This window comes from Euprymna scolopes, chromosome 23 (assembly GCF_053919585.1).
Source record: "Euprymna scolopes isolate OS-2025 chromosome 23, ASM5391958v1, whole genome shotgun sequence".
NCBI classification, from domain to species: Eukaryota; Metazoa; Mollusca; class Cephalopoda; order Sepiida; family Sepiolidae; genus Euprymna; species Euprymna scolopes.
In genome coordinates this window covers 415276-431665 of record NC_136504.1, presented here as the reverse complement: position 1 = coordinate 431665, position 16390 = coordinate 415276, and the positions used below count along the sequence as shown (strand labels likewise).

Below are 16390 nucleotides of genomic sequence, written 5' to 3'. Positions count from 1 at the left end.
ACAAGTTCTTGCTGTGGATGTCTTACAAGGCAAAACCAGATATTGAAGCTCAGTTAAGCACCTTCAATGAATTAATGATAGAGTAGGGAAAAATTAACATCTCTTCTGTGATAAAAGGGCTGTAAGAGAACAAAAAAAAAGATCATTTTCCACTAGATTATGAAGTCCATTTTGTACCTTGATAAGACAGAAAAAAAGAGTGCTCTGAATGTCATTTTACCAGATGTGCCAACCATACTCCATCGTAGGACATATCTGCCTCTTTAACTGTCAATTACTTCCTGGAGTAGAATGATTCAATCATTTTCCCAGCTCATAAAATTTCCCATCATCATATTTACTTTAATATCCATTTTACATGCTGATGTAGGTTTGACACTTTTAGAAATTGATTTCCAAACTAAACCATCTTTGGTCAAATTTATCCTTCCAATTCATCCTTATCATAGCTTTCAATATTTTCCTTATCCCTCCTCTACCAACTGACTCTACTACCTCAACTAATCTACTAACCGAAATGCTCTCATCCATTCTTTTAATGTGACCAAACTAACAAAACCTCTTGCTTTCCCTATGCTATGCACAGTATATTTTCATATCATTTCTCTCCATGCAACAGATATCTTCAACCCCTCACTGGCTAGGTTTTATTTCCTTACATCGTCACACTGTGCAAACATGCATGATAGACATTGGCTGAGAGCGGTAATGCTTTGCTGATTAGTAGTAACAAAACTTTAAATTATTCCATTAATTCTACTAATTAAACTAGCACCAGCGCCACCCTGTAATCCAATGGTATCATCAAGGTAATGGAACTTTTAGACAACCTCAATAGCCTGTCATCAAAATATATCTTTTCCACATCCAAGTTCTCCTTCATTGCTCATGACTCCCTTCCCACAAACTGAGCAGGGGGGATCTTTTATTCTTTTTAGGGAATTTCCAACACTACAACAACTAATCATCATTTTGATTTTGTTAACATTCACTTTCACATCATTACTTTCCACAGCATTTCCAACTTAACAAGTAAAGCTTCCATTCTTTCCCCACTGTGTATGGCATATAATAGTTAAATGTTACTGAAAAATGAGGTTCAAATAAAAATGTTCTTTGGGTTTTAAGAAATAAAGTAATCCAATAAGTGCTTTCATCTTCAAATATTCTAGAATAGTTGTTCCCAACCTCTCAAATATCGCGACCCATTTTAGAACAAGCAATCAGGACAACCCCAATCTTTAAAATATCTTATATATACATAGCATTACAATTTTCTTTTTAGATAATTTTTATTTTATCAACTTGCATGAAAAGAGTTATGTAAAAGATGCTTAAAACCGTTTGAATTATGTAAATACCATCAGTAGTTCAAAAGTTATGAGAATTTTAAGTGCCGAAATTTAGGCTTTTCTGTTGACATTTTTCTTAAGAAAAAGTGGCCTAAATTACGGACCTCAACATTTAAAAAAAATTCGATAATTTCGCCACCATTTATTTATTTTTCAAGCTATTCTCATGAAACTTGGTACTCGTATGTAAAATTGTGTGCTCTTTCTGATTATGCAGTCAAATCTGATGTATCTCTTTAGCATAAGCCATGAATTATAAATTAAGATGTACAAATTTTAATTTTTTTTAAAAACTGGCACATGATATCATACAGTGGGTGTCTATTCATGAACAAAACTAAGTATTGTAGTGGTATTTAAATACAGCTTTATTGACGCTTTTTTTTTTTTACATGGGGGGGGGGTCACCACTTATCAAGGCCCAAAGGCCACTTAGGGATAAGGGTTATTGTGTGTATAGTAATCAATGAGATAGTATTGTAGTAATCATTAGTATTGGGGGTTTTGATAGAGTGTCCTACTTAAGGGGGCGGTTTGTCAGGAGTTTGTTTATGTTGGACTTGAAGACATCCAAGTTGTAGTCAGGTGGGAAACAGGCAAGCGGCAGAGAGTTCCGCTGGCGTGCAGTTCTAAGAAAGAAGCTTTGCTCATGGAATCTACGTTTCGATTTAGGCACAGATAAAGCGTGGGGAAAATTATTGACAGTAGTTTCAGCCAGACGGGTGTTTCTCGTGAAAGATTGGCGAGAGGGAACAAGGGATTGGAGCTCAGACGAGCACCTGCCATGGAAATAACTATAAAATAAAGACAGGCTCGCAACGTCTCTTCTGTGGGAGAGAGGTTGCAGGGAAGAGAAAAGGGCATCCCCCACTAAACCACAAAGTCTATTTTGTATTCTGTCAAGGCAGGATAGGCTGTTTTTAGCAGCTCCTGCCCAGATGTGGCAGCAGTACTCCATCCTTGGACGTACTTGGCTTTTATACAGATAGAGAATTGCATCAGTAGTGAGATATCTTCTGGAGCAGTAGAAAGGATCCCATCATTTTCCCAGCATCCCTGGCAACAGATTTGATGTATGTGTTCCATTTCAGATCAGGAGTAAAGGTCAAACCCAGAAGCTTGTCAAAACATGGAGCCTCCCCAAGACAAGAGCTATCCATTTCAATTGATGCTAGATGGGGATCAGAGCGTTGATGTAAAGATAGAAGCTTGGTTTTGGATGCATTAAAAGTGACCAGCCACCTCTTCCCCCATTGTACCATGTGCTCAAGATCAGAGAAGAGAGAATTAGAGAGCCTTTTTTAATGCTTTTAGTACATTGTACTAAAAGTGTTAAAAAACAACAAAATAGTTTTGGCTCGGTATTGTTTGGAAATCAGATTTGAAAAATTTGAAAATAATTTTTTTAAATTGACAAACTCAGAATAAAAAATGAAACTTTTTTTCTGCTTTCGTTTTGAAAGCAGAAAAAACAGTTTTCTATTTTTAAGAGAATACAAACGAAACTCGTTAATATGCTGACTGTAGGCAGCTCAGCGCTGGTCAACGCATAGTGAGCCGTTTTCCCTGTGAGAAACAATGCTTCATGTGTCGAACCTAAATCTTCACATAAAACTTTGAAGAGTCATGTTGCAAGTGACTCTGATTTAACAAGATTTCTGGAGTCACCTTTTTAACAAACGATTGGAAGCCAGACTTACAGTTGAGCATTACAGATTTCCCGTCAGTAAAATCTCCACACAATTTATCCCATATGACCAAAACAAATCAGAAACTAAACATAATAAAGAGTAAGAAAAAAGGTGAGTAGGCCAGGGAATACACAGAAGGGTAGCAGGAAGGAGGGAAGAGGAAAATTATATTACCATCACCTGTACTATAATTCTTCCCATCACCCAAATCTATTACGGAAGAAGAAAGCAATCCCTTAACATACGTGCACATTATAATACTTACACTACAGAAATATTCTTAACAGACACATTATGCATAATCAATGCAACTCAATTTCCTCTACACATGGAAAAATACTCAATTCTCATGGAAGAAGGAGGTGACAAAATTGATGAGCAAATCTACTTTTGTATCTTTCTGACGAAAGAAAAGTTTCATACATTAAATAGTAAACATATCTCCCCTCCATATCAATATTTTTAACTGTGGTTTATATAATATTCACATTCAGCTCAATATCAATGTCCATAGCATAGCATTAGTGCTGCAACCCACTTACAAGTTGGGAACTACTGTTCAAGAACAATAACTTTCATAATTCTCAAGATGACCTAATAAAACTACCTAATAACACTACTTGATTGACCTTTCCAATAAGGTTTATGACAAGCTAGACAAGAAGCTCTTCTGGATCACTTCCTTTGGTTCAAAAATAATTATGCTTGACAATCAAATGTGGATAAGATAAAATATCTTTCAATGATTTTAAAGCAACAATCATTTTTTAAAAGAAGTAGGTTAGTGCAATTTAGTAAATAACAGTTACTTTGAAAGACATTTTATGATATTATGAGTTAGCAGTGAATGAAGTTTAGGGAACTTCTACAATTAATAACCATCAGAGTGCTACTTAGATAAGAGAAAAATCCAGGTTGTCCTCGACGGTCGTACATCTAAACAGTGTGATATAAATGTGCGAGTGCCTCAGGGGCCTATCCTTGGACCTGTATTGTTCCTAATATTTATTAATGACCTCCCCAACAACACTGTCTCTGAGATGGGTATATATGCTGATGACACTACACTCTATAACAGGCATGACAGGAAAACAAATGGACACATTTCTAAAGAAATGGCAAAAACACTAGAGGATGACCTCCAATCTGTAGTGGAATGGGGACATAAATGGATGGTCACATTCAATGCTGCCAAGACTAAACTGGTTTCCTTCAATAATTACAAGAAACCTTCTCTGCCACCAATAGCAATGGCCAGTGACTCCCTGTCTGAGAGTACATCTTTCAAACTGGTTGGCCTAACGTTCACAAGAAACATGAGTCGGAACAATTATATTGAAAACATTGCCAGGGCCGCTGCGAAAAAGGTAGGCTCTCTCTACCGTGCTAGAAAACTACTGACACCTGAAAGTATCCTGTACCTCTATAAGGCCACCATTCGCCCATGTATGGAGTATTGTTGTCACATTTGGGCTGGTGCATCTGCTACTAGTCTCTCGCTACTAGACAAGGTTCAAAAAAGAGTCACGAATCTGATAGGCCCTGAACTGGCATCTAAGCTTCAACCTCTGTCCCATCAACGAAACGTCACATCCCTCTGCCTGTTCTACAAGTATTTTAATGGTGAATGCTCTGACGAACTGCAGACACTTGTGCCCCCACGACGTAGACACCCTCGACAACCCCGACAGGCAGCTAAATCCCACCCCCACATAGTAGAGATCCCTAGATGTAAAAGATATTTCTACTCCAGTAGTTTTTTCCCCAGAACCGTTAGACTCTGGAATTCCATTCCAGGTTCCTGCTTCCCTAACTGTACTGACATGCAGAAGTTCAAGTGCAACGTGAACCGACATCTTGCTGCCCAATCCCAACATAGTGCCCCAGTAGTTGCTGCCACTGATAGTAGCCCCCTACACAAAAGTGGCAATGTGCCTTGTTTGTGGTGAAAATGTAATTAAAAAAAAAAACCCCCAAAAAACTACTACTGTTGACCAAAGGAAGAGTCTACAATAATTTATGGAAATAAAACCCGGCTATTGAGGGTTGAATATAGGTGTTGCATGGAGAGAAATAATGAGAATGACATGATTGATGACGTCAAAGATGCATGTTCGTTTACTTTCTAACTTTCTTATTTTTAAATTAAACAGTCACACAAGATCTGCTGTTATTTCTTTATTAGCGATGTTAGCAGTTTTGGACGCTGCTTTTTGTATTTAATCTCATTTCCTAAGCGATGAGGGTGCTATATCCCTAGTACTTATGCACCAGAAAGCTGAGAGAATGCTGAGTTACGCCTGGTTCAAAGGCTACATAAGTACCATATCCCTTTTTTGTTTTGCATGCCATCGCCCTACTTTTTTTTTTTTTTTTTGATGGTAGATTAAAAAATTTTTTTATTTAATATTTTTACGTGCATAAAAGTTATCCATAGACACATTTCTGGCTATCAATGGCATCAGGATGGTTAGAGATTATTTGACAAGGATCAAACTCGTAACTGCACAATCTGCAGCTTGGGTTTGATCCTTGTCAAATAATCTTATTTGACAAGGATCGAACCCAAGCTGCAGACTGTGCAGTTACGAGTTTGATCCTTGACAAAGTCCAGTCATACTGATGATGGTTGATAGCAAGAAACATGTGTCCTTGGATAACTTATGCACATAAAAATATTTAAAAAACAGCTACATACATAGATACGAGGATTGTTCCAAAAGTAAGGCCTCCTATTTTTTTTTATTGCAATAAGTTAAAGAACTACAAAGATGGGAGTTAAAACAAGTGACCTTTTGTGCTCAAGAATTTATTTTTCTACATAGTCACCACCATTCTTAATGCACTTGCCAAGAATTCAATGATGCATCTCTGCTTTTGACACATATCCATGACAAAGGTTGCTTTCTTAGAATCTCACACCGTTAATATCTGCAACAGAAAGATGAAACTTTCATGTATAAATTCAATCAACATAGCAATGCAATTTGCAATCCCTTCTGATTCATTTGGGCAGAATAAAAATAGGCATCATTTTTGGAATGCTTATTGTATATATAGATAAAAATGGAATTCACTGTACACATGATTAGGTTTGGTGATGAACTTGTCAGTCTTAAAACTGGCAATTTTTATAATACACAGACATAAAAATAGGTCTTCTTGAAAAAGATAAAAATAAACATTGAGAGAGAAAGTTTTACACATTTTTATTGATTCTAAGTATTTTTCACTATTATGATTATTATTTGTTAACATTTTTTGTTTTTATTAAATGTAAATATTTTTTCCTGTTAAACCCAAAAACCTAGCTTTTTTGTTTTTTCTTTTGCTCATGGTTTATAAGGTGATCCCAAGCAATGCTGTGACAGGTCCCACTAGTAAAAAAATTCAAATGTAGAATTTTTGGAATAACTTTTGTCCAACAAGTGGATAATACAACATTATGGCTGTTCTTTTCTTGTCAAAAATATTTTAAAAGGGGAAAATCAAAACCAATAAGAGTTATTTTGAATATCCGCGTAAACAAATCAAATGAATCATAAATGTATATTTCTAATAATAGAAAGATTTTGATCAAATGGGAAATCGTAGATTTCAGAAAATTTTATTTTTATTCTGTTTCCTCTATGATAAAGACATAAAAGAATGTATTATTTAAATCTAGGAATCATGATTGAAGAATAGAAAAAATAACACTTACCGTTTCTGCTAATTGTCTTTCACAGCCATCTGAAAATTGAGGAAATTTTCAACATTTATAAATTTCACTAAATTATCAACTGTGGAATTATTTTTCTAAAAAGAAATAGGATCTATTCACTCTACACTTATGAGTGATAACTACAAACTATAATGTTATAAATTTCATTGTTTCTTGACCTGCAACTAAATCACCTCCTCCCCCTGCATAAGGCTTGCTTTGGAGTGTTTGACTCCCTTTTCATGATTAAATACAAAACCTACAAAAAGCAGGAGCTCTTCTGCATATCAAGAGCCAATCAGGACGGCACCTACTGTCGAACTAATAAACCTTAGTTTGGAAAGCAACAATCTCTACTGAAGCTAATAGAAGAGCCATAATTGGTTAATGGTTACTTTTGACTCATCAGAAAGCAAATCAGTAACCCTGGTTTTGGCTTCTGTAGTGTAGTTGTATGAGTTTTTGGGTCCTGATACAACTCTTAATAAATGATTCAAAAAGGATTAGGATGACCAAAATTTAGATTGCATAGGATTAGAAAGAGTAAATAAGCAATTTGGTTTGGTTGATTTACAGCAGATCTATTGTTTTGTTATTTACTCTTGAATCAAGACATTTTGGTGAAAGATTTTAACATTTTCAAATATGTATCCCATGCTTCCTCACTAATTTCCCAAATTAAAATGTCATGCCCATCCTGAATTTTCCAACCTGTATTGCTCAATCTTGTGTTTTAACAAAGATATATTTTTCTGAAAAAGTAGTGTAAAAAAATGTGATGCATATTGTCACAAAGAGGGGAAAATATCCAACAATGTGAGGCACAAAAATAGCCATAACTTTTTTTTATTTTTTGTCATATGTAAAAAATTTAAAAAGATTCTTTCTTAGACAATTAACCTCTTTTGATGTATGCCATGGAGATATTTAAAGCAATTTCAATCTTTCTCTACTGTACGTTTAACAACAATGAACAACTCAATATAGTAAAAATAATTATTAAATGCTTTCTTCTTAGTCACCACGCCAACGCCTATCACTAATGCCAAGATTCACATGTCCTTGTCGCACATTTTCTTTGTAGTTTCAGCAGAATTTCTTTGTGCGAACATAGTCAAAGCACCAAATATGATCCTTTCTGCTAACCACTGTTTGTAATTCTCAAACTCGCATCTCACTCAATTTAAGGTACATTTTTTAATGCTTTGTCCTATTACCTTATTTTACTAACCGTTTTTAAGAAATTATAAGTTAAGGCATTAATAACTAGTTTAAATCCTCAATCAAAAATCTCGAAAAAAAATTATGCTCTGCTGGTGTTTGGACTCACTATTTATCAAGATATATTGCTAAAATATTAATATAAAAAGTGACAGAATTACGCCAATAATTAGATTTTTCACATACAAATGACCATTTCTGAACAAGCATCAAATTCAGTATTAACTACCTTTTTTTTTTTTTTTTTTACAAGCTGGTCACCACTTATCAAGGCCGGGGATAAGGGTTATTGTGTGTACAGTACGTTAGTGTTGAGATTTGATAAAGTGTCTTACTTAAGGTGACAGTTCATCAGGAATTTATGTTGGACTTGTAGACATCCAGGTTGTAGTCAGGTGGGAAACAGGCAAACGGAACAGAGTTCCACAGGCGTGCACTTCTAAGAAAGAAGCTTTGTTTATCGAAATCTACATTTTGGTTTTGGCACAGATAAAGAGTGGGGAAAATTTTTGACAGTGGTTTCAGCTAAACGGGTATTTTTCGTGAAAGATTGGCAAGGGGAGACCAGGGGTTGGACCTCAGACGAGCACTTGCCATGGAAGTAACGATAAAACAAAGACAGGCTTGCAACGTCTGTTCTGTGGGAGAGAGGTTACAGGGAAGAGAAAAGGGCATCCCCCACTAAGCCACGAAGTCTATTTTGTACTCTGTCAAGGCAGGATAGGCTGTTTTTAGCAGCTCCTGCCCAGATGTGGTAGCAGTACTCCATTCTTGGATGTACTTGGCTTTTATATAGATAGAGAATTGCATCAGTAGTGAGATATCTTCTGGAGCAGTAGAAGGATCGTACCATTTTTCCAGCGACCTTGGCAACAGACTTGATATACGTGTTCCATTTCAGATCAGGAGTAAAGGTCAAGCCCAGAAGCTTAGCAAAACATGCGGCTTCCCCTAGACGAAAGCCATCTATTTCAATTGATGCCAGATGGGGATCAAAACGTTGATGATGTAAAGATAGGGGCTTGGTTTTAGATGCATTAAAAGTAACCATCTACCTCTTCCCCTACTGTACCATGCGCTCAAGATCAGAGGGGAGAGAATCAGAAAGAACTTTGTCATTTACGGCCTTTGATGTGTTGCAATAGATGGTCGTATCATCAGCATAGATATCAACGAATGATTTAAGTATATGGTTTGGGAGATCATTGATGTAGATCAGGAAGAGAGTTGGACCCAGGATGGATCCCGGAGGGATTCCAGCATTAATACTCTGATTTCTGCCCATCAACCACTACTCTTATGAGCCTATCAGAGAGAAATTATTTAATGATTGAGAAAACATTTCCAGTTATACCGTAGCCGGAAATCTTGTGAAGTAGGCGCTTATGCCATACCTTATCGAAGGCTTTTGATATGTCAAGAGCAAATGTCCTAGACAGGAAGCCTTTGTCAAGAGATTCACTAATCCTATGAGATATAACCGTTAGCACATCTGCTGTAGATCTGGCAGAACGGAAATCATATTGTATAATATTTTTATTATAAAAACTGTTACTGATAAAATGCTGCCCTGGGATATTCCCGTCTCTTGTTCATGAAATTTAGATATTGTTGATCCATTTCTAACTGTGAAAAAAAAATGATTTGAGCCAAGATTTTGTATAAATATGGTTAGTCTTTTAGGCTTATGTTTTATATCTCTTTCAGAATTCCATGCAATGTCAAAAGCCTTCTTACTGTAGAAAAAAAACAAAAACAAAAGAAAAACATGCCTTCATATTAAATCATCTCTGGTAAAAAATTTAAGTTGTACTAATTGATCAGTAGTACTTTGGTTTTGTCGGAAACCACTTTAGTATTTTGATACATATTGATTTTTTCTCACTTCAATCTTTCATTCCCCATTCTCTCCATTGTCTTGCATAGAAAGCTAGTTAGTGAAATAGGTCGATAGGTTGTTGAGTTTAATGGATCTTTTTCTGATTTCGGTATTGGTATGATTATGGCTTCCTGTCATGTTTCCAGAAAGCTGCCTGTATACCATATTTGATAAAAGATCTCTGGTAGTATTTTTAAAGGTGTTGTGAATAATTGATTCAGAAATTGACAGTACATCACCTGGTCCTGTTGTTGTATTATGGGATTTTGTTAAGAGTCTTTCAGTTCAATGACAGTAAATGGAAAAGTGTATTTTTTTGCATTGTCTGATGTGAAATTTAATTTTTGCCTTTCAGTAAGGTTCTACAGTTTTTCAAATGTAGAATCACATTGTTCAAGGAATGGTCTTTAAATTCTGCCAATAGGTGAGCAATATCTTCCTTTTCTGTATATTTTTCTCCATTTAGTTTTTTGAAGTGCAATTTAAGTGTATAAGATTGGTTGTCTTTTTGAATTTTACATTTTGGTATGATATATATATTGAGCATATTGTTATTGTGCATTGGATTTTAGTTTTTAGTGTTATTGCTTGTACGTTGGGTTTAATTGAAGTTGCTCATGAAATATTGATTTTTTTTTATCAGGATTGAAGAGTCATCTATTGATTTATTATGTGCTATTGACCTATTAATTCTGTTGTATTCCTTGAGGCATGTTTCTTGAATGCAAGCTATATATGAACATCAAAAGATGTTTGATTTTTTTTCATAATTTGCCTTAATTCCTCAGCAATTCCATTGCAGAATATTTGTTATGCTTTTAGAAAACCAGGTTTTTGTTTTTAGTTGTGTACTCTCCAAGACTTAATCTGTTTTAAATATCTTCTTTATTTATTAGTTATTTTTAATTTTCTGGACTTTTTTACCTTTTATCTATCCCTATCTCTGAGGAGATTGTAATTTTTTCTGTTGTTGGTGCTAGAGTTTTTGTTTGAGAGCAATTGAGTTTTGACTGTATGATTATTAGTTTAGGGTCCTTCCTATTTGTCTATTTCCTTGATTGTAGTATCATTGATCTGTGCCATAGTATGTTCAATTTTCACATTTTTGAGGGTTTGAAATTTATCTGATGAGTTTATTATTTTTCAGGGGATTCTTTGAGTTGTTTCTTTGTTTTTTTCTTAATATCTAGTACTTAAGTAGATGAGATTTATATATATATATATATATATATATATATATATATATAATGTTTCTGTTTTAGCCCCCCCCCCCTCTTGTGTTCATTCTCTTATTCATATTTGAGTATAGATCTTTTAAATTGGCATAAAATTTTGGCCATTCATTATGATAAAGTTTGATTAGTTTTTGCAATAAGATTTCTCTGTTAATCATTTATTTTATTTTGTTGATTTGGTGGGCTTATCTTTTTTTGGGGGTGGGGGTATAATTTCTGCATAGGTGTTATTTTGTTAGCATTCAACTTTCCTTACTTCCAGGGAGGATATATTTCTTTTTTTCCTGTAATTTCTTTTTGGTAAGTGTTGCAGGTTTTGGAATAAACTGAATGGTTTTCATTGCAGTTTGGGCATTTTAGTGTCATTTTGGCATTCTTCTTTGTGGTTGGGTTATTTTTCTCCAAATTTTCATTTTTTTTTTTTTTTTTTTACACACAGTGATCACCACTTATCAAGGCCCGGAAGCCACTCAGGGATAAGGGTTATTGCAAGTACATTACGTTAGTGTGGAGATTTGATGAAGTGTTTACTTAAGGGGGCGGTTCATTAGGAATTTGTTAACGTTGGACTTGAAGACATCCAAGTTGTAGTCCGGTGGGAAACAGGCAGACGGAACAGAGTTCTACAGGCGTGCAGTTCTAAAAAAGAAGCTTTGTTCATGGAATCCACATTTTGATTTAGGCACATATAAAGAGTGTGGGAAATTTTTCACAGTGGATTCAGCTAGACGGGTGTTTTTCGTGAAAGATTGGCGAGGGGGGACCAGAGATTGGAGTTCAGATGAGCACCTGCCATGAAAATAACGATAAAACAAAGATAGGCTCGCAACGTCTCTTCTGTGGGAGAGAGGTTGCAGAGTAGAGAAAAGGGCATCCCCCACTAAGCCACGAAGTCTATTTTGTACTCTGTCAAGGCAGAATAGGCTGTTTTTAGCAGCTCCTGCCCAGATATGGCAACAGTATTCCATCCTTGGACGTACTTGGCTTTTATATAGATAGAGAATTGCATCAGTAGTGAGATATCTTCTGGAGCGGTAGAAGGATCCCACCATCTTTCCAGCGACCTTGGCAACAGACTTGATGTACGTGTTCCATTTCAGATCAGGAGTAAAGGCCAAACCCAGAAGCTTGTCAAAACACGGGGCCTCACCCAGACAAGAGCCATCCAGTTCAATTGATTCCAGATGGGGATCAGAGCGTTGATGATGTAAGGATAGGAGTTTGGTTTTGGATGCATTAAAAGTAACCAGCCACGTCTTCCCCCACTGAACCACGCGCTCGAGATCAGAGGAGAGAGAATCAGAGAGAACTTTGTCATTTACGGCCTTTGTTGTTGCCGTAGATGGTTGTGTCATCAGCATAGATGTCAACGAATGATTTAAGTATGTGTTTAGGGAGATAATTGATGTAGATCAGGAAGAGAGTTGAGCCCAGGATGGACCCCTGAGAGACTCCAGCATTTATATTGCAGGCCTCCGATTTTTGTCCATCTACCACTACTCTTATGAGCCTATCGGAGAGAAATGATTTAATGATTGATAAAACATTTCCAGTTATATCATAGCTGGAAATCTTGCTACATACTTCCTTATGGTGACAATATTTATGGCATTTGTGGCATCTTAAAGATGTTGGAATGTACTGATCTACTTTTTCAGTTATGTAACATATTTTTAATTTTTTAAGATTCATAAGGGTGTCAATGGTTAGCATATATGTATCTGAATTGGTATAATTTTTCAATTTTTTTCATGTTTATATGGGTGTGGTCAATCACTCAATGTTTTTTAATGCTGCTATCTCTTGTTGGCAAGGATATCTGATTTCTTACAAATTTTTGATGTGTTTAATTTTTCATGCGAAAAAAAAACTTGGCATCTATGGTTGTAGAATTTCTCTATTTTTAGCAGGTTTTGGATATCTTTGTTTTTTTTTTGTTTTTTTTTTGTTATTGTTTACCAAAAAGCCCCCCCCCTCCCACATTTCTTAGTTTCTTTAATAGCCTTTGGGTTGCTTATTTTTGTTAGTACTTTTTGACTAAGAATGGTGATAATTCATTTAAAATTTTTTTTTTATTTTCTAGTAATTTGATTACTAGGAATCTTAGGAATTTTAAGGGGCGGGTATTTTGGAGCTGTCTATTTTTCATTTCTCATTGTATGGAAATATCTGAGAAGTTAGAGTGATATTTCTTAAAGGATTTTTTTTTCAAAATGATCCATGTATATTTTTTTTTTTTTCATCATTCTTCCTCGACACAGTTTTGGAGCCCTTCCCTTGTGAGAAGTGCCAGAGGGAAAATCTATTTGCTTTCGCACGAGGATACATTGATGACTTAACTCTGGATGAACACTGAGTATTCATTTTCCTTAGATTTTGCTTTTTGGAATCTTTAAGAAAACTATCAGGGATGTCACAACTATGTCAATGATTTTTATTATTATTTCACCATAACCAATTGACCCTTAGCCACTGCTTTCCATCATATTTCCAAGAGAGGAGGAGTATTACTAGTTAACAGTATGGGTTAGAATAGGATTATTAGTTGCTGTGAGTTAGTATTGATTTTATATGATGGGACTGAACGTGAATAGATGATTAATCGAATTGGGCCTCTATGACCATCTGTTTTGCCAAAGTTTAGGCCAAAATGGAGTGTTGAAGTGTATAAATCCACTTTCTGGGGTTATGGACTGTTCAGTCACCAAAATTTTGTCATTAGTGGGGGGAAATAGGGAAGGAAAGAAAAAGAAAGAAAAGAAAATAGTTGTTTTTAGCTTTGCAGAACAGGATTAATTTTTGCAAAGGTAAAAGAAAAAAGAACAATAATATCAATATTTGGTGTATTTTTGGTCAGGAAGTCAGTATATTCAGACAGCCTTATTTGGTAGCACCAACAATATGAAGTTCAATTTTTCTTTTTTTAATTCAATCTAATAGCAAAAACTTAGCAGAGAGATAGAGCAACGTGAAAGTGAGTTATGAAATAGGAGAAAGTTATATACAAGGCTAATCATTCAAAGATCAATGTCCATCTTAAATCTTAATTGTTTGGACGTTTGTTGATTATGGCATTTCAGCAGCTTAGATTCCAAAGAAACAAACATTCAGTAGATTCAGCAGGTCATAAGGTGGAACTAACCAGGACAAGAAAGTTTTGGAGGGCAACAAGAAACTAGAGGTGCAACAAACAAACAAAATGGAAACGGAGAACAGAATCTGAAATAGTGTTAGATAGAGGAATACAAGAAATACAAGGTGTCACTGTTGGTTGCAACTTTACCATCAAAAACTTGGACTATGCAGCTGATATCACTCGATGAAACATTTTATATTGTCCAGCCTACTATTACTGAAAGCATGTTGCATCACAGAATGAGATCAAAGTAAATGCCATAAAGACTAAAATACTTGCTGCCAGCTTTGTCCTAACAGACAAACCCCCATTGTCAGCCTCAGTAGTGATATTATTAAAAAAGGTTGAGTTTCAAATATATTGGTGCCATCATGACAGCCACACATTAAAGGTGGTGCTTACATAAAAATGTGAATTGATTTTGCACTATATGCTCTCTGCCAACTCAATGTCTGGTTCTGGTCAAGATCTGAGATAAGGAGCAGCACTAAAGTAAAGATCTACCAATCACTGGTGTGAATGATCCTTCTTTATGGCAGGAAATACTGGCCAATAAGAGTGAAAGACATTAAATAATTAGAAACTTTACATCACAACTACCTTCTTCACATCCTCTATGTTTGATGGCAGCACCTTTTTTCAAACAATGCTGTATGTTTCTGCTGCAAAATTAACTCCCTCTAACAAATCGTCCTAATGAGGTGTCTGTGCTGACTGGCTCATATCCTGCAGAGTCAACTAGGAGAGTTTATCTACAAAACAATTGTCCCAGCTCTTTTATAGGGCTGGGAAAAGATTAACAAACATCTTTGTTCAGTGCTTTCTTAATAGACTATTAACAAACCATTGATCAATGATGTTTGTTCCTCTTCAAAAGAATCACAATCGCCAACTACTCATAGCCAAAGCTAAGAGAACCGCCTTATAAAAACCAAGAAACTCCTTAAACACCCAGTTGAGACGGAGATGTTCTAGTTCTTCTTAGTATCAGTTACACAAACTGCAGAATATCTGCTGAGCTTACAGTTTGCATGCAATTATACAAGTCATAAACACTAATTTCCCTTAAACTACAACGGCTTTTCAGTGTTTTCACCAAAGTAACAGGGAGCAAGATCTGGACTATAGGGAGGGAGAAGAACTGTCTTGGTGCTCATCTTGGTCAAATGGCAATGACATACTGCCTAATCATCTCATATTCAATTTAGCGTCTGTTTTACATGCTTACATACTTTTTTTTTTTTTTTTACACAGTGGAGTGGTCACCACTTACCAAGGCCCGGAAGCCACTCAGGGATAAGGGTTATTGCAAGTACATTACGTTAGTGTGGAGATTTGATGAAGTGTTTACTTAAGGGGGTGGTTCATTAGGAATTTGTTAATGTTGGACTTGAAGACATCCAAGTTGTAGTCAGGTGGGAAGCAGGCAGACGGAACAGAGTTTTTAAGCTTTTAAGAATTGACATCCAAATTAAGCTATCCTGGACAGATTTTTATTTATCCGTCTTTCTTTCAAGTTCATTCTTATCACTTCTTTCCATGTTTTTTAGCCTTTTCATGTTAACTGAGCTAGCTATTTGAACTGTTTCACATTTACTAACCATACCATCAAAGTTTCCTCCACATCTAATGCAGTTCAGATTTAATCTATCTCAGAGAGATCATTAGAGCTAAACCCACCTCGAACACTCATATTACACATCCATCATATCATTCTCACATCATTTTTTTCATGCACTCTTGCCCTCAAATTAGTCCTTCTCTTCATAGACTGTGGTAACCTTCTGCTAGTTTGTAATAGTAAAAGTTTCCTGACCTTACTCTATTCACTCTAAACTTTTCTAATCACACTAGCACATACTCACTCTTATACTACAATAGTATCACTAAAGTTATGACACTATTGGTGTCATGAATGCATGCAGTGAGGTGCATATTGCGGTGAGAGGGGGGGGGGGTGACCGGACGGGATAGAGGAAGAGAGGGCAGAAGAGGGGGTGTTGATGTCTGATTGGGACAAAACAAAAATGTCTATGGGATTTGTCAGAAAGAAAAAACAAATAAGTGTTTTTATCTCATTGTCGTTATATATCTGTTAACATGAAAGGTTGTTTTTAAAACCTCTGTTGAGAGGTATGAAGAGATCCAGAGATCCTTAGCTGATTAAGGCTGA

At 35.7% G+C, this 16390-nt stretch overlaps 1 protein-coding gene across 6 annotated transcripts in view; it reads right to left on the bottom strand.

The window, feature by feature from the left end:
* The window catches only part of LOC145245715 (uncharacterized), a 341671-nt gene that overhangs the window by 109341 nt on the left and 215940 nt on the right, over positions 1 to 16390 (bottom strand). For all 6 annotated transcript variants that reach the window (XM_080107250.1, XM_080107247.1, XM_080107249.1 and 3 more), the window contains one exon: positions 6747 to 6775. In XM_080107250.1, coding sequence (XP_079963376.1) covers positions 6747 to 6775 — 29 coding nt within the window. The remainder of the gene's footprint in view (positions 1 to 6746; positions 6776 to 16390) is intronic.